Source organism: Colius striatus, chromosome 8 (genome assembly GCF_028858725.1).
Source record: "Colius striatus isolate bColStr4 chromosome 8, bColStr4.1.hap1, whole genome shotgun sequence".
NCBI classification, from domain to species: domain Eukaryota; kingdom Metazoa; phylum Chordata; class Aves; order Coliiformes; family Coliidae; genus Colius; species Colius striatus.
Window position 1 is genome coordinate 31,154,447 of NC_084766.1, and position 23,758 is coordinate 31,178,204.

Sequence of the window (23,758 nt, forward strand, 5' to 3'; positions counted from 1 at the left end):
TGTAAACCATGCATATGCAAAGAGCAATCCATTTTTGCTGCTATGCGTGAATTCATCTTTCATTGTTAGACAATTGTTAGTGTTGGAGAAGGTGAACTCGAGAGGTTCCTTCCAACCTCAACAATCTCTAAGTACAAGGCTGTCTTGAATTAAAACTTCTTTTTACCTTTAAATTAAGTTACTAGAGACAGCTTATGGATAACCTGATGAATTGGCTGAGAATTTGGTGCAGTTATTGAATAATATCAGTATTATGTCTTTGTTAAAAGCATTATCCAAAGGGAGAAAAAAGATCTCTGTATAAAATACCTAACATGGAAAGGAAGACCTCAGTTTTCAGGAGTAAAAACCCCACCTCACCAAACCCAAACAAAAACATAGTAAAAATTCCTTCAGTGCTTACTCCTTTTCTTGTATGCTAAGGCACCAAAGGAATAATATTAATCCTGATTCTATGTGAGTGTTTGACAAAATCGTTTCCTGTCTATTCTATGAGTTGTATACTAGCTGTGTTGCATAGACATTTGCAGTTAAATCTGTAGAAAGGCATGATCAAAATTTTTGATCAATCCTTCTTGTGTTTTGTGACTGCTGGTCTACAGCTCCTATTTTTGCTTTACCTAATCTAGTTAAAATGAAGTAGACCATATTCTTACACTTTCAGTTATTAATGTGTAATTATTTTACAGCTTTATCTTGTGCTATTTTTTACAGTCTGTTTGATTATTTTGCTTGCTTTAATCTGTGTAGGATGAAATAATTTAATGAGAGCATATCCCATACTGTCTAAGAAATAGAGATTTGGTTTAGTTATTTAAGCTTTTCCTCCCTCTCTACAGGGAAATAACATCTTCAAAGTTCCGTTGGACCTACCCAAAGTTAATTGTATAGGACAAGTGGGGTGATTTGTGCTCTAGCAATGCATTCTGTACGCTCCACAACTGATAAGGGAATCCACATAAAGAGCTTTTAGATGGGTGTGATTTTTCTGGGAGGACTCCACCTGCTGCATATTCCAGTTTTGATATCTGATTTGTTGATAGTTTAACATAATTTTGAGATGCTGTTTTGTCTGGTTTATTTTTATAGTCGGTTAAAAACTACACCAAGTGTCATGTGAGGAACGAACAGATCTGCAATAAACTGACCAGCTGCAAAAGCTGCTCGCTACACCTGAACTGCCAGTGGGACCAGCGGCAGCAGGAGTGCCAGGCACTACCTGGTAAGGGCTGTGGAGCAGTGATAACTGGTTCTTACAGTTTATTTCAAAACCAAGTAGATCTCCATATTTGCCAAAGAACATTTGTTCAATGAGTAGAACTAGATTTCTTTTATTTGTGCAGGCTCTCTTTGCCTGACTATGCTTGAACAGGTGAACACAGATGTAATTACATCACTGATTGATATATCAATGCTACCTTTAATCGTGTTAGGAGATGTGATAACATTAGTGAAGGTATAACGGCACGTACCTCTGCACAAACCGGTGACGTGTTCTAGCCTTTGGGAGTGCAGAGCTGAATTGCCATGCTGAGTCCTTTACTGTTACATATTCATTGTTACTTTTGCTAGCTGAGGTTTTATCTTATAAATTATACTTCAATTATACTTCAATTTGCCTGTGCAGATAGGGCCTAAGATCTAGTTTCTTGATTGTCTAATGTTGGCAATAATATGAAAGCTGTGAATATTAAAATGCTGATATAAAATATTCTCAGAAGGTGACTCTGAACATTCTGAAATAATATTTATTCTGTAATTCATATTCATAGCCACATATATGCAGTTAGATATCAGAACCTTATCCATTTCATCTTTATGTCCAGATGAAATTAACGAACATGGGTTTTTTTTCGCAGAGATCATTCATTAAATAACTTCAATTAATTTATTTTGTGTTGTTTAAAACTGCATTTCTGTAATCTTTGTGAAGATTGACTATAGCAGTTGCTCTGAGTTACCCATCTTTTAATAGTTATCTGAATCTGAGTTATGCTGAAATATGTTGAAGAGGAAGTATTTTCTAAGAGGTTATCTGAATTTCCTATCATTCTGATTGCATTTGTACTTTAGACAAATCAAAATGCAAAGATAGGTTAAAGATATGCTCTCTTAATTCCTGGACAGTTGTTTTCAGATCTTGACGTTTACACAATGCAAAATGATTGGTTAAAGTGCTGCTAATTATGTACATAATCTAGTGTTTAATATTTAGTTGTGCTCAGATCTGAATAGAAGGAAGAAATACTGTCATAACGGTATTGTTACACAGAAATTTAGCATATACCTTATAAATATTTTATAGATTGTTAAAAGCTTCTTTTCATAAAAATAGACTCTTCAATATGATGTTACTTGATGGTTTAGAATTTACGTGACATAAAAAGAGAAATTGAGCGTGGGATGTATTTTGAATTATGATCACAGGAAGATAAAATTCAGATTCCCCTAAGTTTTTTAAAGGTTTTTCCAATCATCCTTAATTGTATGCTTTTTACTAGCTCATCTGTGTGGAGAAGGATGGAGTCATATTGGAGATGCCTGCCTCCGCATAAATTCTAGTCGGGAAAGCTATGACAATGCCAAACTCTATTGCTACAACTTAAGTGGGAATCTTGCCTCATTAACAACCTCAAAAGAAGTGGAATTTGTTCTGGATGAAATACAGAAGTATACACTTCAGGTAACTTGAACAACTGTAATTGATGTTTAGGTGAATTAAATTTGCTTTGAGAAATCTATTGAAGGGCTTTGTCTAAAAAGAGGAAAGTTTATGCCTTCAGAGAAATGTAGCATGGTGCCAAGGACTGATCCAAGTTATGTGTAGAATATGAAGGAAATCTCATGTTTTGAACTAACGACACAACAGTTCCCAGTGTTTCTCTTCACCAGATTTAACTGTTACAGGTTACTATGTACCTTTGAGACGTGACTCCAGAGAATGGCTGGAACACTGATGAGGGAAATTGTAGCCCTTTTCTGTGACAGCAGGAATAAAAACAAGACAAAATAATTGTCAGTGTAACAGAGGAAGAAAAAAGTCCTAACTTTCTTATCAGTATCCATACAACTGCTTTCAGGGTTGATTTTGAGTGGCGAATAGCTAGGCTGCACTCAGTGGAGGACAGGGAGGTACTAAAGCTGTACATTTCTGTTCTCCAGAAAACTGTAGGTCGCTATGTAACTGATATGTGGGATCAAAGGGTCACAGAGAAGCTGTAGTGGTATGTAAAGCATGTAGCAATTCCCTGCACAGCAGCAGTGGAATGAGCCAGAAGCTAATTAGCTTTCTCTGATAATGGTGAGGGGAGGGAGAAGGCTGAAAACTGTTACATGCCTCTGGCAAATACAGGAAGCTGCCATCAGAATACTCCTTAGGAAAGCAATCCATATTGATTTAACTGTGGGACAAAAAAAGAGAAGTTGAATATTAATTACTTGTCCATGCGTGGTCAGGTTCACTCTTTTAGCAGTTTAATATTCAAATGCTTCTTGCTGTGTTTAAACTGTTGGAAACCCTATCCACATCATTGATACATGTACATGAATCAATGTAGTCCGTAGGCTGTTTAGTCTGGAGAAGAGGAGATGGAGGGGAGATGTTATTAACATTTATAAATATCTAAAGGGTGGGTGTCAGGAGGTTGGGACATCCCTTTTTTCTATAGTAGCTACAACAGGACAAGGGGTAATGGGATGAAGCTGGAACACAAAAAGTTCCACTTAAACATAAGCAAAAACTATTTCACTTTTGAGGTGAGGGAGCCCTGGCACAGGCTGCCCAGAGGGGTTGTGGAGGCTCCTTCCTTGGAGGTCTTCAAGACCTGCCTGGACGTGTTCCTATGCGACCTGATCTAGGTGACCCTGCTTCTGCAGGGGGGTTGGACTAGATGATCTCTAAAGGTCCCTTCCAACCCTACCATTCTATGATTCTATGAAATATATGGATGCTCAAAGTGTCAAATCCCCCAATGTACAATCAGATGGGAGCACCATAAGATTCCATTACAAGCGAACTATTTCAGCAAACTGTATATTTTGGTTTGTAGACATGCAGCATTTTTTTGTATAAACCCCCTAATGTTTAAGTAGCTTAGAATTTTACAGTTACAGACAAATGAAAGATATTTATGAAGAATAATTAAAGCTTATATCAAGCTGGTATGTGATTTGCAAAGTTGTCATGTTGCAGATGAATTGAGGGGCCTGTAAAGGGAACAGCAGTTAAGGTTTGCCTTTGTGGCGTGCCAAATCTGAATGTAAGAGTTTAGGGACATAGTATGAATCATAATATTCTGTATTGTCCTTTTTAATGTTCCATTTTAAGAAAGAGATCCAAGCATAGGTTATGTACTTCAGTTTTGAGGTGTTTCCCCTAATAAAAGTAGGCTCTGGACAAAGCAAGATTTTTATACTAGAAAGGTATGTGTCTTCTGTTATTTGCTAATAAAGGAGAGTCTTCTGTGTCAGAAGATACCCCCTGATATTGTACTTGCTGCAGCCTTGGAACACACTTTGATGTGAGACAATGTTGAAGATATAATTGAAACCAAAATAACAAAATCCTAAATAGCAATGAATTCTTTGGTTAGTTTACTGACCCTTTTTTTCCCCCCCCCCCCCCTTTCCCTTTCTTCCCCCAGTCCCTATTGAAATACCACACAGGGGGCCTTCAAATCTAATGGTGTATGATGTAGGATTGATATGTCTGATAGTACCTGACTGACTTGAAATGTAAATAGAAACAGCTTCTTTTTTAGTATTTGGAAACTAAATTTTTCTTACATTTCAGAGATTAGAACTTCTACAAGGTGACATCCTGCTGAGCATATCTGTATTTAAATGAAATGTTTCTTGAGCCAATGTGGTGATGTGAATCTGAGATACCTCACATACAGTTTATGCAATTTTAGACTAACTTATGCACTTTAAAAGTGTATCTTGAGTTAAATGACCACTTAGTTATCAACGTCCCAATGAAATGCTTCTGTGACTTATCCTGATGTTTTCAGTGGCATTTAGGAAAAAAAAGGTTTTTTTTCATTCATATCTATCTGTCCAGTAACATTTATTCTGTGTGAGACAGTCTAAATGTCTTATCAGGTGTGACAGGCTCTCCGAAACCTCTTGATTTTCTTTTGTCTGCCTTTTCCACTCAGGCTGCAATCAGAATGATTTAAGGACTGAGATTTCATTTTAGATGGCTTGTTTTTGTAACAGGTGGTGGTGTGGAGCTCACAAATGCAGTCAGAGCAACTGTAAGATGAACACTGTACATTTAATCAGTATTGTCTGTGGTGGAGTTTGACTTGTGTATTTAATATATCAAAGGCTTTAAAATCTTTCACGTGTGAAACAAAAGCTTTCAGGATTAGTGAATGTGTCAGAGTAACATTTGGAAATAAGAATATGGATCTGTTTTTATCTCAGCTTTATTTGATATTCTTATATTGAGAAAAGAAAAACAACTTTGGTAACTGTTGTGTATTTTTACAAGCTGTTAAAGAGGTGTCAGTAAATACTAAAGTCTGGAAGAACTTAATAATTCTTTGTCATTCATAGAAATGGTGTAAGACTTCCTAGATTGTTTTATAAGACACAAAGTCCTTACTCTACCATTTTCTCCAACTTGTCCAGACCTCACTGTGTATTTCCAGTTTAGTATTGGAATGAATCGATTGTTTCCTTCTAAAATATAAGGAGAAGATTCATTTGATACTAAAGAAAGGAACAAAACTAAGACCTTTATAGTGTGTGCAAATTTGAATTTGCAGATGTATTCTAAAACTATCACCAATAATTAAAACTGTAATTTGTATTTTTCATTGAAAAGAAATCAAATTCCTTAAGAGAATGCCAAAGCAAATACAATGGACAGACTACAGATTCTTGAACTAAGGCAAACATGGCACGATATTTTTTCTTATATACTGTTTTATTGACCTATTAAACAAAATATTATGAAAGGGATGATTTAAGTTTTTTTCTGCAAAGTAGGTTAAACAACAATAGGAAGTTAATTAAACGTTCTTGCTAATATTCAAATGTTGTAAATTCATTTAGAAGTGCAATTATATCTCTTGGGAGTTTGCTCACAACTGTGGGATTTAACTAAAAATAATAATTTTCTTGTTAGCATGCAATAAATTCTGAGAAGATTTAGTTTTGGTGGAGTAAGCAGAAACAAAGATGAGAACAGTTTTAAACTATGCCTTTCATTATGTAAACTGCTTGCAACTTTTCCTTTAACTCACTGTTCTCCGGGATAAGCATCCTTTATTAATTACACTTGAGTGTAGGTTGCAGTTAATTAGCGAGCTTTGCATGGCAATGTTTTTCGTTGTTAGCTCAAAGTATTCTCAGAGGGCTGTATGTTTTTGCGGTTTTATCATATGATTGGTTACAGTGAAGTTGACATCTACTTTTTTCCCCCTGAATTAATCTTTTTACTACAGTTTGTAACAGTCCTGCTTTTGGAAGCCTAATTATTTCAGCACTTTGTCTCCATATTAGGTTTGTTACGCTGACTGACCAGTAGTTCATCTCTAGTTTAACTGTCTTCTTACTTGCACGAAGTGGGGAGCTCACCTCACTTCGGGTGCCTGAGAAGACAACCTGACTTATCAAAAAATTTGTCTCAAAAAAATGTGACTGTTTTGGGAGAGATTAGTAGTTCAAATGTCTCTTGAAAACCATGTTTGATAACAAGATATTGTCATTGCACACATTATAAAATGAGTCAGGAGGGTATTGTACACTTCCAGGACAATGTAAGGTCCAAAATGAAAGGAATTTAAATAAATATGGCAATAAAATTCTGAAAGAGATGCATAGTTCCTCAGCAATTTGCATAATTAAGAAACAGAATTTTGAGCCCCAGTAGTAATTGGCTATTCAGTAAAGATAGACTTTACTCACTTCACTCATCTGCAAATTATTCAACCCTCATTAAATTGGTGCTGAGGCAGCAATAGTGCCTGAAAAATGCCATGACTGTAAATGATCACATTCACTATAGATCTCAAAGCAACTTAGTCTGACTTAAATTTTCTGAGTAAACATTGGATTTAACATGAAGTATCAGCTCTCTAGTTCAGGTTACATAGTCTTCATTTCAATATAGATCCGTAATTCCTATTGACTAGAAAGTTAAAATTAGGTGTTTTAGAATAAAAGAACATATTTTTGAAGCTATTGGTGGTCAGTGTTTCGTAATTCCTGTAACTCGCCTTATGTTCATTTAAATAGGACTATAGATGCAAGTATTGTTATGGATTGTATGATTGCACTTTTCTATCAGATGAAAGTAAAGCCCTGTCCAGCACTTTGTCTTAGAATTCAATAATTCCTAAATATTTTCCAACTTAATATTAAGGCTGATTTCTCACTTAAAGAGGATTTTGGCAACTTGTTATCAGTGTTACAAAAGTTTCTATAAGGTTCTGTAAGAACAGATAAACCGTGACCAGCTATACTTCAAGCAAAAGTACATGTATTCCAAGATGAGCTGTGACAGAGGAGAAACATATTCCAGAGAACGATTCTTAGCTTTATCTGGCTACACTGTTTAAAACTATTATCCCATAAAAAAGCGCTTTTTTTCTTTACATTTTTTTGGGAAGAAATGAATTTGATCTTCACAGCACACTGGTGCCTTCAGGTATCACCAGTGGAACTTCCAAATTCTCTATTCACTATTTGTTTTTACCTGCTGGCCTTCATGCAGTGCAGCAGCAGTAGTTGTATTTGCTGATAAGCCTTGGTGACATCAGCACGCAATCTCTGTCACCAGCAGTGACAACCTTTCATGACCACATCATCGAATTAATGTGACCTAATTGAGCATGTGCTTTAAAAGTGTCCTTGGAGTATTTAGGTGGCCTGCTTCTCAGCTGCTTACCATGTTTTAATCAGACAAAAGAAGAATAAAAGTTTTGTGTGATTTCCTTTTGGCATCCTACCAACATGCCAAGAGCAGCATAAGCGAGCCTGCAGGACAGTAGCTTTTGATGGTGTGTGTTTGATGGCACTGTTCAGGTCTGTGTTTTGATGTGTTACACTAGCAAAGAGACAAAGATGGTGCATATGGATTTTGAGATATCTGCCACAATGCTATAAGTTGTCCAGATATTACAACCATTAAGAGTGATGGTGACTATGATATATGTTGTTTTTCTAGAGGTCTTTCATTTCAGGATGCTACTTTTATCTCCTAAGACTATTCTGGCTTTCGTGATCCTCCCTGAGACTCTGTCATTGTTAATGGGGTTCTGAGATACTCTTCTAATCAAATAGAAAATATTATTTCTAAATGTCACTGCTGCATGATCAGTTTTCATTATTGGCCTGACAAGCTTTTCACCATAGCTGAAATAGGTTCTGTTTTCTATATACTGATGCTGAGGCCAAATTATTTGGCAGTGCAATTGAAACAGTGAGTAATATGTTGAAGGGTTCTCTTGGCTGGAATTCCTCATCCCCAAAGTAGGCATTTAGGGTTGGTTTAGGTCTGTTTTTGTCAGTAATTTATCCTGCCTAAGCCCTTGACATTCTTTGTACGTGCCTGGTGTGCGCACTAAATACTCCACAGAAAGATGTCTAGAGACTTGCATAAATATCTAAGGTTTTCTGATGCATGTGGTCTGTGCACATACAGCAATCTAGGCAAATAATTAACAAATAAGACAGCAGATGTATTATCTACTACTTCTCAGATGCCCAAATTCCACTTTTATTACTTTCATCATGTTTGTTCAAGTGTTCAGATCCTGTGAGCTCTCACAAACACCTGGAAATTTGGTCACCTGGGGTAGCAATGAAGTTATGAAGTAAGTACAGAAGACATAAGATTGGGTGGTGGCATTTTTGCTAGATATTTGTGTTGCTATTTAACAGTCTCTCACACTGCATCAATGCTTAAAGAATGGAACATTTCTTAGTTGTTTTCTGATTTATTTGAGTTTGATCTTGCATCTGTAAGAAATGCTGTAGCAATTTCTGTTTGATCGTGCTCCCAACTGATATGGCAGAAGAAGGGAGCATAGGGAGTATATTGTAGGGAGATCAGAAGTACTGACCTGCTATCTACCTACTGAGTGTTTTTAAAAAAGTCATTACCAGTGGTATTTCTGAAGAAAAATGAATAATCCTTCAGGTTTTGTTTTGATCTAATGAGTCAAGGGGAAAAAAGAATGCTCTGATCAGATGTAGATTTGAGCTCTGCAAGAATTTTTTTTCAGCCATGGATTAAAGCTGAGTGGCCAAGGAAAGATGTGAGATCAAAGATGAAAGATCTCAGAGAGATGGTGACAGTGACTCTTGGTTCACTATTGAAATATCACATAGATCTGGAATCAGGTTCCCTTCAGATATATTCTAGTATTTTGCCTACCTCGGCTAGCAAATTAAATCAATTGAGAAGCTAATTCATAATCAGATCAACATCTCTGGTTTGGAGCTGACAGCATCTGCCTTTTGCCTGATGCAGATAGCTGTATTTGGCTCTTAGGTGTTCACCTACCACCACATACCTGTCACAGCCTGTAGTCTGTCTCTGTTCCTGATACTGAAACTGGAGTTAATGAAAATGACCTGCACAGTGATTACGTGGGGAAATGTGTTTGTTTTCAGCATCTTGAGATTTTTACAGTGGTGGGTGCAAGAAATATACGTAGATTTATTCTGGGATAAAGACCTTTACATTATTACCAAGAGAAAGAGCAGGTTTTAAGGAATAAAGACAAAATGATAAAAAAGAGTAGAATTTGTGATGTAATTTTTCTGATACATCTTAGATAGTTTCTTGATAATTAATACTTTTTCTGTTTTCTAGACTAGTTTGTTTTTTTGTAGCTTATAGATCAATAGTAAAATTGTATACAATATGTATTTAATGGCTTTGGAGTTCTGAGTGTGCTACTTCTATCTCCTTTTTCTGGTGGAATATTTATCATTTTTTTTCCCTGAACTTGGATTTTTGATTGTTGAAGTATTGTTGATTTATGCATGCTTTATTATACTCATTGGACTAGCAATTAGTACAGTATGAGTATAGTAGCTGCTGGAAAAATAAACCTATTTTATTGTGACCATTTGGCCTGATTTCTGTGTTTACTATTATTTGATACAAGCTAAGTTGACTTGGAACAGAACAACCACGGGTTTTGTAGAACAGAAGCATATAGTGAGTGGGGCTTCTGTTCTTCAGAGGGAGGATGGTCAGCAAGGTTAAAACAATTAAGATAAAAACTGTGTGGACAATGTGAGATAAGGTGTGAACAGAAGATGTTGAAGTTATTGCTGCTGAGCTTTTCTTTGAAATGTTTTAACAACAACAACAAAAAGGCATTTTAACTAATTATCTCACATTTGTTTCATTCTAATTCATAGAAAATTTCACCTTGGGTAGGTTTACGCAAGATCAACATCTCCTACTGGGGATGGGATGACATGTCTCCTTTTACAAATACTACACTGCAATGGCTTCCAGGAGAGCCAAATGATTCTGGCTTCTGTGCATATCTAGAAAGAGCAGAGGTGGCAGGTCTGAAAGCGAATCCATGCACTGCAATGGCAGATGGTCTTGTGTGTGAAAAACCTGTCGGTAAGCAATCCCTTCTTTTTGGTTACTGTTACTGTCATGATTAGCAAGCTGTCTAGATTTCTGTTTGGCTAAGAGTGATTTTTTAACAACTTCAGTTAAATAATTAAAATCCCAGTTTTTTATTATTTTGTGGAAAATGTGGAGCTTTAATCTAGAAAACAAATAAAGTTCCTAAAGCAGCAAATATTTATGAATTAATTTATATGACATAGTTTGCATTACACCAGAAGTCTTAAAAGTTGCCCCTAAATTGGTAATGGTCCATGATAGCAGAGATTGTGGTGTGGAAGTGTCCATGGAGATGTTCAACAAGGCTGATGTTTTCTTGTTGACTCTCACTGAACATCAGTGAACATGTTAATGGTCTTAAAAGACTGACAAAACCAACATTCTTCTTTCTATCTCCTATGTTTGTTTGTGTATAAAGATTGCTGTGCAAATAGTCACTTGACAGTTCAAATTAGCATTTTCATGCTCTGATTGTTCTGTGTTCCTCTGTGTAGCAGTGAGGTTGAGCACATGAAGTTCTTTAAATTCCCCTTCAGATACCCTTTGTACAAAACTGGAAAATAGCTGCGTTGTTGGTGTGATGGGAACACTGCTTATAAATTTGATGGTTTTGCTGGGAAACTGACAGTATTTTACAATTAGGTCAATATTATATACATCTGTTACTAGTGTCTTGGTTTAGTTTTTTCCTTTTGATCATGAGGTGCTTCAAAGACTATAGAATTCAAAGTGCTTCAGACTTATGAGAACACTTTTATTGTTCATATATATGAGTAAAAATAAAGTTTGTATTTTTTTATTAACTGCAAACTGGACTTGTTTAAGTTATTGTTTAAGTTATTTGGTATTAGCAGATGAAGAATGCTCTAAGAATTATGTCCTAGTTATGAGTACAAGTCTCTGATATACAAAGCCACGGCAATACATAGGATGGCTTTGTCGTGATGTTTCACAAGGCACTTCTGTATGGAGAATATAGTGTTATCTGTATTTTTGTGTTCCTTCCTAAGAGTTGCTATACTCTTGTTGTATGCTTTTTACAGTTTTATTTCAAATCAGAGCAGAAATCAGAAGTTGGGATATACATTTTTTTTGTGTGTATGTGACAACTTCTTTGATGATTTACACCTCTAACCTAGTTAAAATGTTGTCTCTAGTTGATAACAAGTAAAAGGCAAAACCCAGCCAACAAAAAATCCTCTAAAACCCCCCAAAACCCAGCCAAATCAGTTTTGCATTGAACAATGCTTCTTTCAATACTTTCCCTTTGGACTCAAGTGACTTTATGTGCAGCATAAGGCAGCATTTTTGGAGATGAGTCTTAAGTAGAATATATGTTGCTTTTATACTGTTAAACTAATGAGAACAATAGACCAGAATTCTACCATACTTGCTATTGAATTTTGTGACTTATTTTTTGTCATGTATGTGCAAGAAACTAAGCTGGCATTACCAGGCAATGAATATTAAATTTATTATTTCATTATACAGATAAAATTGCCGTGAAAATTTTTAAATAGAGTCTTTTAGAGCTCTAGTATGACTCATACTGACTATTGCTTTAATATTTTTAATAAAATATTACTGTATTTATATGCTGCACCATAAGGTTGGACTAAATTATTTATAGCTAATTAAGGAATCATGCACTTTAACAAGGATTTTTCTAATGGAACATACGATTAAAGAAAAAAAAGAGACTGCAGTTGTGGTCAAAATGATAAATGTTTGCTGTTCTTTTTCCAGTTAGTCCCAACCAGAATGCCAGGCCCTGCAAAAAGCCGTGCTCCCTGCGAACAACGTGTTCTAACTGCACAAGTAACGGTATGGAATGTATGTGGTGCAGCAGTACAAAGCGCTGCGTTGACTCAAACGCCTATATAATCTCCTTCCCATATGGACAATGTCTAGAATGGCAAACTGCCACATGCTCCCGTGAGTATCAGAATGCACGTTTGTCCTATTAAATATTCCATTCTATTTTTTTCCACTCATAAGAACACCTGTATGAAAAGGATTCGGCACGTTCGCTAAAGACAAAAATAGGTTCACCACAGAAAATCACTTTACGTAGCTACTAACGTGGGCAAGTCAGTTCTGTGTATGTGGTTGCTAGACACAAAGTATTGGTCATTCTTTTATGATGGAACATAGTGTTTATTATTTTCAGATAAAGAAAAATTACCATGGTTATTTGTGCAGCCAGCATTAGTGGGTCAAATAATGGCCATGAATTGGAACAAAATACTGTTAAAAACCAGAGCAATAATATGCAGACCGTAGACTTGTAACCACATCTGGTTGTTAAAGAAAAAGATCAGCTGAATTCAGAGTTTTTAAGATTCTGATTATTTTTGTCAGTTTTGTACTTCAGAGAAGTACATTTTCCTAGCATACAAAGTTAAAAACAAGGCAGGTGGGTTCTTTGTGGAGCAGAGAAGATACTCCCCAGACGTTCCCTTCTAGGAGCACATTTTATCAGAAATTGATACAGTGTCTCTACAGGAGAGTAAGAAACCTATTCAATGTACCTTTCAGTATACTGTTCATCTAAAGCTACTTATTCTTGCCTCTGTAGTGACTGGACCTTGTTAAGTTCAGCACCGTGCAGTGTATATAAGTGCTGTAACTCATGTAGATGTTGAAGCAAGCTGCCTGGTGACTTAGATTCTTGTCTGAGTTGTGGTTTCTTTAGAAGAAATCCTCAGTTGCCATCCTACAGAAGACTGGTTCTTAGTATTTTTACTGTTCTTCGAGGTTGGCTTAAGGTATTTCTCGCCTGTAAAGGACTTGAGTCCCATAGGGACCTGACTTCTGGAGTGTGATGTTGAACTGTCATTATTGCTGTTCTCTATGAGAGTGTTTTCCCTAGTTACTGAAGACTTCCTTTCTCTCTCCATGACGTTCTTTTGATACCAGCCCCTCTGGAACATTTTATTTCTTGGTGTATTGTGGCAGGATTGATGATGTTGTTTGACAAAAAGCCACTTGCTTCAGGGTCATAATTGGATCATGATTCCATTTAATAGATAGGTGCAAATACAAGAGGTAGTTACTTGCTAAGCCTTGGGAAAATAAGGTCCTCCCATACCTGTAATAGGAAGCATTGATATATTCTAATCTTACAGGAATGTCTCTACCTTCAGGCCACTACATATATCTGGGTTATGGGTTAGTAAAATGCTTCTTCAGGTAAAACTGGCCAAGGATAGTGGAACCTGGAGAATCTGTGTTCCTAACTTAATAGAGATTTGTTCTTCGTCCTTAGTAACCATAAAATAAAATGAGCCAGTGCAGCATTGACCTGGTAAAATTTTATGCTTAGTAAATTTCAAATATTAATCCAGGTTCTAGTGTCCAACAAGGACTAGAAGTAGGGTTTATGTTCTCCAAACCCAGCCATCTGTCCGTGTTTAGTCTAAAACCAAAGAAGTAATAGGAACACTTAATCTCTTGTCCCCTGTATTTGGAATAATAATACAGTAATTATGTAAAGGTTTATCTCTCATAACAGTAGACTACACTTTCTTTTCACTCCTAAAAGAAATCAGTTTTGTAACTTATATTGATAGTGAGTTGTGGCAGAAGAGAAGTAGATTGAAAATTTGGATATAAAATAGAATGTCATGTGAATGATGTTTAGCTTTTTAAAATACCGTATATTATTTCAGCCTGAACTTGTGGTTCTGTTTTGTGCGTGTGTGGTATTTGCACATCATACAGATTCAATTTGTTTGGGGAACACAAAGAATTGTTTTTAATTTGTCATTTTTGTCAAGTCTGTAGAAGTTCATACTAAATAAGGCAAATGGGATTTGCTATATACCAGTTCATCACTATGTAAAGGCAGTTTTGTATTAAAATGTATTTTCTATTCAACAAATTAAAGAAAAAGAAGAATCCATGTCCATAAGCAGGATTCTTTTAGAGCTTAAACCAATAGCTATTTTGCATTTAAACAAGAAAATGAATGCCCAAATGAAACATGGTTCAGACATTATTTCACTCTAAATAACTGAGAAAGTTATTAGGTAGATAACATCATTATTGCTGCTGAGGTAATGAAGTATTAAGTGGATTCCATTATCATGGGAGAGCGTTTCTACTTACCTGGAGAATGGAATGCAACTGTACCTTTAAGAAAAAAGAAATCTCTTTTAAGAATTTAATTTTTATTCTGAGAGGCTGATTTCTGAGGTTTTGGATGTTTTGCTCTGAATGAAAAAAACACCCAAAACTTCACACAAGCATGTATGATTTATAAAATAAAATACAACAACTGAGAACTTCACATTTATTTTCACAACTTGGAATTAAAATGAAGAACACTGTTTTATGGGTGACATTTTGTCATTTTAATACCTGCTTGCCAGAAAGTTGCATTCCACTGTTCCCCACGTCTTCCATCCATTATGACTTTTGATTGAATAGCTGACAGTTGAACAATCTTGGACCACCTCTAGAATTTCAATGAAAAACATTTTCTGCTTGAATATCCTCTTCCATAAACAATAACCTCTCAGTTAGTTCTCTTTAGTTTTTCAGCTGAAGGCCACTACAGAGATTGTCTGACTATTTTCACTTGGTTCTCTTTTATCTTTCATGAAGATAGTTCAACTGATACTCCAAAGCTCTTTTCTCCTGGCTTTGTTACTAAGAGCATAAGAATTGTATGGATTATTTACAGTGCACCTCTGAAAGTGCAAGCTGGCCAGTTGTCTGCTGATCTAATGTATTCAAAACCCCTAAATTTGTATCATACAGCTTTAGATTTTATGAGGTTAGGTTTAAAACTAATTTGTGTCACATGAATACTAGTTGGATATAGTGTCCTAACTGCAGCTGAGCCAAATTTAGAGGTTACAGTCATGTAGAAGCTGTTTCTGTGTCCTCCAAAAAACACTCACAAACTACTAAAATACTTTATTTTTAAGAAGAAACTTTTTAAAGTATCAGACTATATCAGACTTCCTGGTAGTTTCTTTAAGTTCATGCATGCTTTTATAATTGCTGTCTACAAAGTTAATGTGAGAAGAGACAGGAACTCATAGTGATCAATGTTCAAATGATTCTGATGTTAATTTGATTCAATGTTACAGCAGTAATTTAAGAAAATTAAGATATGGCAGAAAAAACTCAAATAAACTTGGGAACTCAAATGGTTTTCCTGAAGACACTGCATTGTTAATTTCCTATTAATAAGAAATGGCAGCAACTTTAGAATATGAATTTTATTTGACAGTAATGTTAGAATAGGAATTTTATTTGGCTGTAACTTCAGAATAAAAAATTTATTTGTTTCTAAACAGATTTAAAGTATGAGAAAGACCATTTCATGAGCAATTAAATTATTAAAAGAGAGTACATTCTAAAAGATCATGAGGGAAATTTGGTTTCAGTATGCAAATTAAATCAAACCCGATTAACAGATGATACTTCAGATACAGTTCAATAAAACAAGATTGAGTTATGACTTCTAGCTTCAGAATCCTGATTGTTTTTGGATAAATGTGTAGTATGCTACCTTTTTTCAAAAGTTCTGTACAGAAAGTTTGAGTCATATTTGTAGATGAACACCCAGGTGTGATCCTGCGATACTTTGTACCCAAATAAGGTTTTTTGTTTCAATTTGAATTATTACAATTTTTTGATTATTATTATACATCTCATTTGTATTCTTGAGGTCATCTTGAATTCTAGAGTTTTCCAGCTGGAAGGAATGTTGATGTCAGTAAGTTTAGTGATGTAGGCATCCCATAATATATATTAATAATAAGCACAGAAAATATATTTTATACTTAATGAAGATGTGTAATGTTATTGTTCTCCTTCATTATGGGTTTTTTTTTGTTTGAAATCTTTGTTGTATTGTGGTGTACCAAACACCCGCTGTAGATTTGGTGATCTTTTAGGAAATACAACTTCTAAAGAAAATTAAGATATTCTTACTAATGTTACTGATTTTCTTTTTTTCTTTTTGAATAGAAATTCAATTTTTTTTCTTTATCAGCTGCTGTAAAATTCTAGCAGCTTATTTAAAAAAATCCACCCAAACAAAAAACCTCACCCTTACATTAATATTTTATTCCATGTAATAAAGCTCAAAACTGCTCTGGACTGAGGACCTGTGGCCAGTGTTTGGAACAGCCAGGGTGTGGATGGTGTAATGATCCCAGTAACACTGGAAAAGGGCAATGTTTGGAAGGATCATCAAGAGGCCCAATGAAGCCTGTTGGCACACACTCTAATGAAATGGTGCTCGATGCTAATCTTTGTCCAAAAGAGAAGAATTATGAGTGGTCTTTTATCCAGTGTCCAGGTAAGGTCTACATTCTTTCTTATGTAGGAAATAGTAGATGTTTCTTAGTTTAAGCATGCCAAATTAACATAATTATGTTGAGTAATACAAATAACATCTGAATTAAATTTGTTTTTCCAAAATACTTCCTGAATAGTCTGTTAGTCTCTGTCTACTGAACACAAATGGGCTTCCTGTCATGCACGTTCACATGTGAAATTTAGTGCAGATAGTTTAACCAAAATTACTGTTTATTTGTGAATAATTTTTCACCCATACTCTCCTTCTAATTTTGCAAATCCAACTATATATGAATTTACTTCAGCTCTTGCTTTCTTCTGGCTTCTGCATCCATCAAAGAAGAGTGCACTTGGGGAGGAATTATCTATAGGCAGCTACTGACGGCCAGGAGCAGGAATTTTCTGCATCTCCTTCTCATGTAAAAAGTCCAGCTGGTTGTGAGAATGAGACGTTCCCAAGTGTCTGAGCTATGCCTCCAGCCTACTTTTTAAATATTTTGAGTAAACAGAATGTATGCCTTTGTAATCTTAAAGACAATCTCCGAAGTCTAAATTTAAGCCATACAATTCATTATTGGTTTTTAATTTTTAAGTTCATTGGAAAAGTGAGCAAGACATCAGGTGCTTTGAGAGCATGCAAGCTGAACTGGTACAGCATCCTATGTGAAAATACTCAAATCCTGAAAACAATCTGTGAAAGCATCAGTGTAGTAGGGCAGGCAAATGAAAAACACATTTGGGAGTTTGGTGAACCTCTAGTGGTAATTTACAATAAATACTACAGTTTGAAAGACACCTTGAAAACTCCTTTTAGAATAAATGGTGTAATGTGGTAAAGCTATTTTTCCAGCAGCTATTGTTCCTACTGCTGATAGATTTGGAAGCTGGAGCTTCTCTAGTATCAAAATTCATAGATACATGAAGCCATGTTTGCTCTCCTGGGTACTATTTTCATCATTGTATTCTCTGTGTGTGTAATGCATATATATGTGTGTTTTTATATATTTAATGTGTAAGTGTGTGTATCACTGTTATTTAGAAAGCATAATCTCTGAAGAAAGTTTTGGAAACTTAAAATACATAGGTAGAGAGGTAGATATATTTTTTTAAAGTTTTAGAATAATGAGGCTAAATGTAAAAGCAAGTGAACACTGCCAAATGTTCTATGTTAAAACCAAAAAACTCCATCTAATACTATTTCCCGAACAGTGGTATTAATCTTCATAGATAAAATTTCATGATCTGGACAAGAATTCACAGAAGTTCCACTTTGTATTAATAACCAGCTAGTTTTATGAGTTTGAGGTAAATCCTACAGGAGTAATAAATTTAAAATTTTAGTTAATGTGAAATTTCATTTTGGTTCACATAGGCTGGAGGGATTGCTCCTAAGCTTTTGGTTTCACATTCTTAAAATATTATCAGTAATGGATTATACTAACACAGTTTTATTAGTCTTAGCACAGGAATCATGATGTACTTCAAATGAGAGAGAATTGATACTAAGTCTGCAAAAGCCTACTGTACATTTTGTAGTTTGGATGAAAATAAAAATAAATAGGTTGTAACATGTAGTTTGAAGATTATTCTGCCACATTGATGAATAGTTGGCTAAGCCATTCATGTTCATTCATGTATGCGCTGTTTGCCTTGTAGTTCATTTCCATTCTCTTTATAGTGCCTCTGGGCAATTGTAGTGGTGATAAGTATTTAAATTATTTCTAATTTTCTGTTCAAATCTTTAAAACTACTATTCAGCAGGTAGCATATAAATTGTTTCTTTTTGTGACTGGTCATTTTGAAGTCAGTATTCCTCAAAATCGCTGTAATAGTATTTGTTTTATATGGATACACTTATTTTTTCCTACAGATCTGTATTTTAATGGAACTATTATTATAAATAAAACGGCAGAAGTCATACATAAAATAAAGAAGAGAAGAAAAATAGTGTTGGCGTTTCCTCTCTAAGAACAGCAGTTTAGGTAGAATGCAAGCCAAACTTTGTCTTTAAAGCCTAAATTTCTTCTCTGAAAAACAATATAAATTGATTCTGAGTAGTTTATTTAAAACTAGATGAAATATGCTTACAGTAGATTCAGATGGTAATGCAGAACTCCATTTTATGTTTTCCTATTTTCTTAAATCTGTAGATACCAACTTTTGTCAGCATCAGCAACTATTTCAACACAGATAACAGAAGCAGATTAAACCTAAAATTGCTTCATATTTGTATGTGTGAGAATTACTCTGTTTCTGCCAGTTGCTGTACATTAAAATCACTTAAAGAAAAAATGACTTCTAAAAATTTAACTACTAGTTTTTATTTAAATGATCACTACAATGTTTCATTGCTGTTTAAATTATTTAATACTGATGTCTCCAGTTTGATTGCACTCATCTATATCTCAGGAAGTTGTTGGATTGTGCATTTTTCACTCTTCTCAGTGCAACACATATTTTTAGGGAAATTGACAAATATATGATATGTTTTTTAAATGGTGTGCCATGTCAGTTGGAGATTATGTTGTTTCATATTGTGTATATATATTTTAAATTTTTCATTTAAGTTATCTTCCATTTTCTTTGCCTTAATGAAATGTAGGAATTAAGAGCTATTATATACAACCAGATAATATTATGACTTGCAGCAAATTAAAATTCACACACACACAAATGATTAATGAAGGTCCCTTTTATGATCCTTTAAATAACACAAAAATTAAGAAAGCTAAAAGTAACATTAGGAAGAATAGAACATTTATAAATGAAACTTTTCTCCTACATTATTATACAGCCTTAATTAGGCAATCTAACTGGTTTTACTTCTGGTTTGTTTAGCTGCATTTTTTTAAGTAACATTTGCTTCAAGTAATTCAATGTGTATGACATCTAAACAACCCCCAAAATCTGCTATTGGTATTTTCCTGTAGCTTCTGCTGAGAAAAGCAACAAAATGCAAAATGGCAAACTGCCATTCTTCCTGGAGGAACACACCATAAAGTTGTCTAAAAATTAAGTATTCTTAGAAAGAATAAAACTTGTAATTGTAGAAAGAGATTTAGTCGTGGCAGTGAGAAAATGTCTTTTCCAGTAGTACAGAAATGTTTGATACCTATTTACAAGATTCTATAGGCATAGCTACAGAAGAAGGGATTGTAAACTTGGAAGGTTTAATGGTTTATGAGCCAAGCCTGGCAATAGCTGTAAATGTCTTACGTTATTTATTCTAAAACAGCTCTAAACTTTTAAATCATGCAGTGAGAATCTATTTTTCTCCTTTTTCTTTTTCTAGACAACATACCAGTGAAATTTAGATTAAAAATCCAGAATTTTTTAAACAGTGAAATAGCTCTAGACATCCTCTGCTGAGTCTTACACACCCTTCACCACTAAAGGTTTGACAGGTTTGACATAGTAGCTTGCCAAATGTCAGACTGTAATTGATAGATTGCTAATCTACTGAGCACTGTGAGCTCTGAGGTCCCACTTTATGGAGATGTCATCCTTCAAAACCTCTTGGTTGCTCAGCCAAGTCCTGGCAGCAAGATCAATGATTCTGGCAAGAGTTCACATTGAGATTTTGCTGCAATAGTGTTCAGTCCTTTTTGAGTTTCTCTAAAACATGAAGCACTGGAGTGGGAGTGTGGTGAAAGATCAGTGGTTTCTGGAGTTGTTACTCGACAAAAAAAACCCCAATTTTGTGCTTTCACGGTCAGGTGTAAAAAAAAACTGTGTCAATGGAAGTCCAGTGTTTTTTGCTTTCACCGAAGTTGACTGTAGTGATGAGGAACTGAAGTTGTTTGTGGTTCTGATGTCCTTAAAACCCCTTAGTGTGCCAAACTTATGTGAGGATCAACACTCTTGAAAATAAGATGCTCTTTGGTTAATTTTTTGTTAGTTCTTTCTCTGCAGTAGATATGTTTAAGTGTGAGTTTTTCGTTTTCTCTACTACAGCAGCCTCTCAAATGCTTCAGAGTGGATTGCATGTAGGTATGGGGGGTTTCATTTGGTGTTAGTTGGTGACTTACTGCCTCTCAACAAATTTCTTGAGCGGGATATTAAAGCTGTGAGGACTGGATTCGGTCATTCACAATGTCAAAAAATACCTTTCACATATCTGAAAGTCACTTGTCACTACACAGTCAACTTCTGCAATCTTTTGCATGAATTCATGTCTTGTCACAACGCTATTTTAAAGAGGTTCTGTCTCAAAGTACGAGTATGTATTCTGGTCGTTAATCAGGATGTAACTCCTCAGAAATTCCATTCTACTGCAATTTTGCAGTCACGAAGGATTTTTTTGTTCTGAAGAACAATTTAGTGATTGTATTTTTTTTAAATATTACCTTGTAGCTTGCCAGTGTAATGGCCACAGCACCTGCATCAACAGTAATGTCTGCGATCAATGTAAAAACTTAACAACAGGAAAGCAATGTGAAACATGCATGCCAGGATATTATGGGGATCCCACAAATGGAGGGCAGTGTACAGGTAAGTTGTTCTGCTGGGAGGGAAGAAAATTGAAATGACATTTGATATAATGGGGATTTAATTTTTAAAATGTAATGTTAAATGCACTTTTCTTTAAAGGTTAATTTTTGTTTTGATACTATAGGCAAGTTAATCAGCTATATTAATGATGCAAAATCTGATATTTTTAAGAGAAACTTTGCTTTGGGAAGCATCATTTTGCATGTGTTGTTTAGTCTGGATGCTCTGAGAACAAGATGGTAATTTAAAGCTGTTCTCCAAGTTGGGGAAAGGAGGAGAAAGAAACTGTCTTGTGAGATGAGTGCATTAAGTCCTAGTATGTCAGAGACGCATAATTTCGTTCCATATAAACAGTCCTTTTAAAGGAAGTACAAAGGTAGTTAGGAATGAAATTCATTATCCATAATGTCTGATAACACTGATTTGTATAAATGTGTGATACTAGTGAAAAAACTCATTTAAGAGAGTAACAAGTCTTATTCACGTATAGTTCAAATGGAAAAGCCTGATACACTGAGGATTCAACATACTCTGTTCAATCTATTTAGTTTTGTAATAGCTGCATTGGAGGATTGTGCTTGAAGTGAAAGAGAGAGTGAAGTCCAATACTCAGGTTTTGTACATCACCTTAGGGCTGCTTTATCACTTGCATGGGTGATTTTAAAGTTGACAGTAGCTCCTTCCCTTATAATTAAAGAGGAGAAGAGGGTATATATTCAGTAAGAAAAGTCATTAAGGTAGTTGAGATTGAATATAGGAGGGTGCTAGAAAGTTTTGTCCCATGACTTTTTCATTCTTTTTATTGATATTTCCTTATCTGGACCTTTGCTTCTCAAGGAATATTTATTAATTTAAAAGGTTCACTTGCTCCTCAGCATTTTAAAGTGCAGTAGTGAATGTATAAAGCTGCACATCTGGCAAAGTCAAGCACAATATGTAAAAAGTGTTTTCAAGGGGATAGAAAGATTAGTCTGCCCCTATTGACAATTGCACATTTTGCTGGTGCTTTATGACGCTTTAAATAATTCCTAATAGTTCTCTTATTTCCTGAAGTTGACAAAATGTTCTTTTGCTGTCTATATCACCTTTATGGCAAAATGATGTATTAATATAGCTTTTATTCTTCAAGGATACATTAGCTATCAACCAAATAAGCATTCCATCACCTTTGGTGAATTATATGAAGTGCAATAATGGCTAAAATCAATTTATATGACCAGTACAATTATAAATTTTATGACTTATTTTTTTCAACCCTAGTCTGTAAGAGTACATATTTTTATTGGTAGACGTGATATTAACAGGAGATATTTAGACTAAAAAATGCTTTAAAAATAAAGATTATAATTATTTTGAAGCTTTATCTGCAATGGTGTATTGTCTTTTGTAGTACAGAACCCATAAATCCACTCAAGCCTTTAAGACATGTTGATGAATGTAGTCATTGTGAACTGTTAGATTTTCTTTGGTGTCACAATTTTCATTCCTGTGATAGAATTGCCCAAATTGTGGGCTGGGGAATTCTACAGGAAAAAAACCACCAGTGATCCATAGATAAATCTAGTCAAGTTTAGTTGTATTGAAGAGGATTTTGGATCAGGCACTATGGAAATATAAAGAAAGAAGGAGATGGTTTGTTTATTTTTTTTTGGTGGTTTTTTCCTCTTTCGTTCCGGTAATGATTTTGGTGACACAAAAAATTGATAATAGCTGTGAATTGAAGCACAATTAAGACATAAGGAAAAAGATATGTGCAAAAGAGAGGGCAATCAGATCAGAAGCTGAACTTCTGATATACTGAAATAATTAGAAGATGAGACAGGAAATGGTATGGAAAGGCCAATCAATGAAAAAAAAATCATGAAGTACTGAAAAAAAAAGTCATCCTCGTGGTCCTTCCTTGTGTTACTTTGCTGCTGCCATTTGAGTTTCTGATTGGACCCTACCAACATTTTATTTTCACTGAAACTCATTCTTCTATATGAAGGCTGAGGCTCCCTGAGCATGTGGTGCATCTTTTTCCTCTGAGTTCATGAGTTCTTTGAGGGTCTTGATACAAAACTTTACCAAGGAATGACAAGATGATGACTCTAACTCTTAAAGTACATCCATAACACTATAATATTCTTCATCTAACAAGTTGCTATAGTTACAAGGATGGAACTTGGTTATGAATTGGATTTCAGTTGAAGCTGGGAAAAGAGGTTGTACTGGATCTCTGAGGTTGACAGGCAAAGTGGTGTACATGGGGAGAAAAACAAAGAATTATTCACTTAACATACTTTATTTTTTCCTTGTGTCTTGACAAAAGCTTAACTATTGCTGATACAGTTTAGA

At 35.0% G+C, this 23,758-nt stretch overlaps 1 protein-coding gene across 1 annotated transcript in view; it reads left to right on the forward strand.

The window, feature by feature from the left end:
• ATRNL1 (attractin like 1) overlaps nucleotides 1-23,758 on the forward strand; it is a 493,875-nt gene that overhangs the window by 109,058 nt on the left and 361,059 nt on the right. Inside the window, exons 14-19 of the mRNA XM_062001233.1 lie at nucleotides 1,090-1,222; nucleotides 2,502-2,683; nucleotides 10,390-10,603; nucleotides 12,359-12,547; nucleotides 16,713-16,931; nucleotides 21,284-21,421. Coding sequence (XP_061857217.1) covers nucleotides 1,090-1,222; nucleotides 2,502-2,683; nucleotides 10,390-10,603; nucleotides 12,359-12,547; nucleotides 16,713-16,931; nucleotides 21,284-21,421 — 1,075 coding nt within the window. The remainder of the gene's footprint in view (nucleotides 1-1,089; nucleotides 1,223-2,501; nucleotides 2,684-10,389; nucleotides 10,604-12,358; nucleotides 12,548-16,712; nucleotides 16,932-21,283; nucleotides 21,422-23,758) is intronic.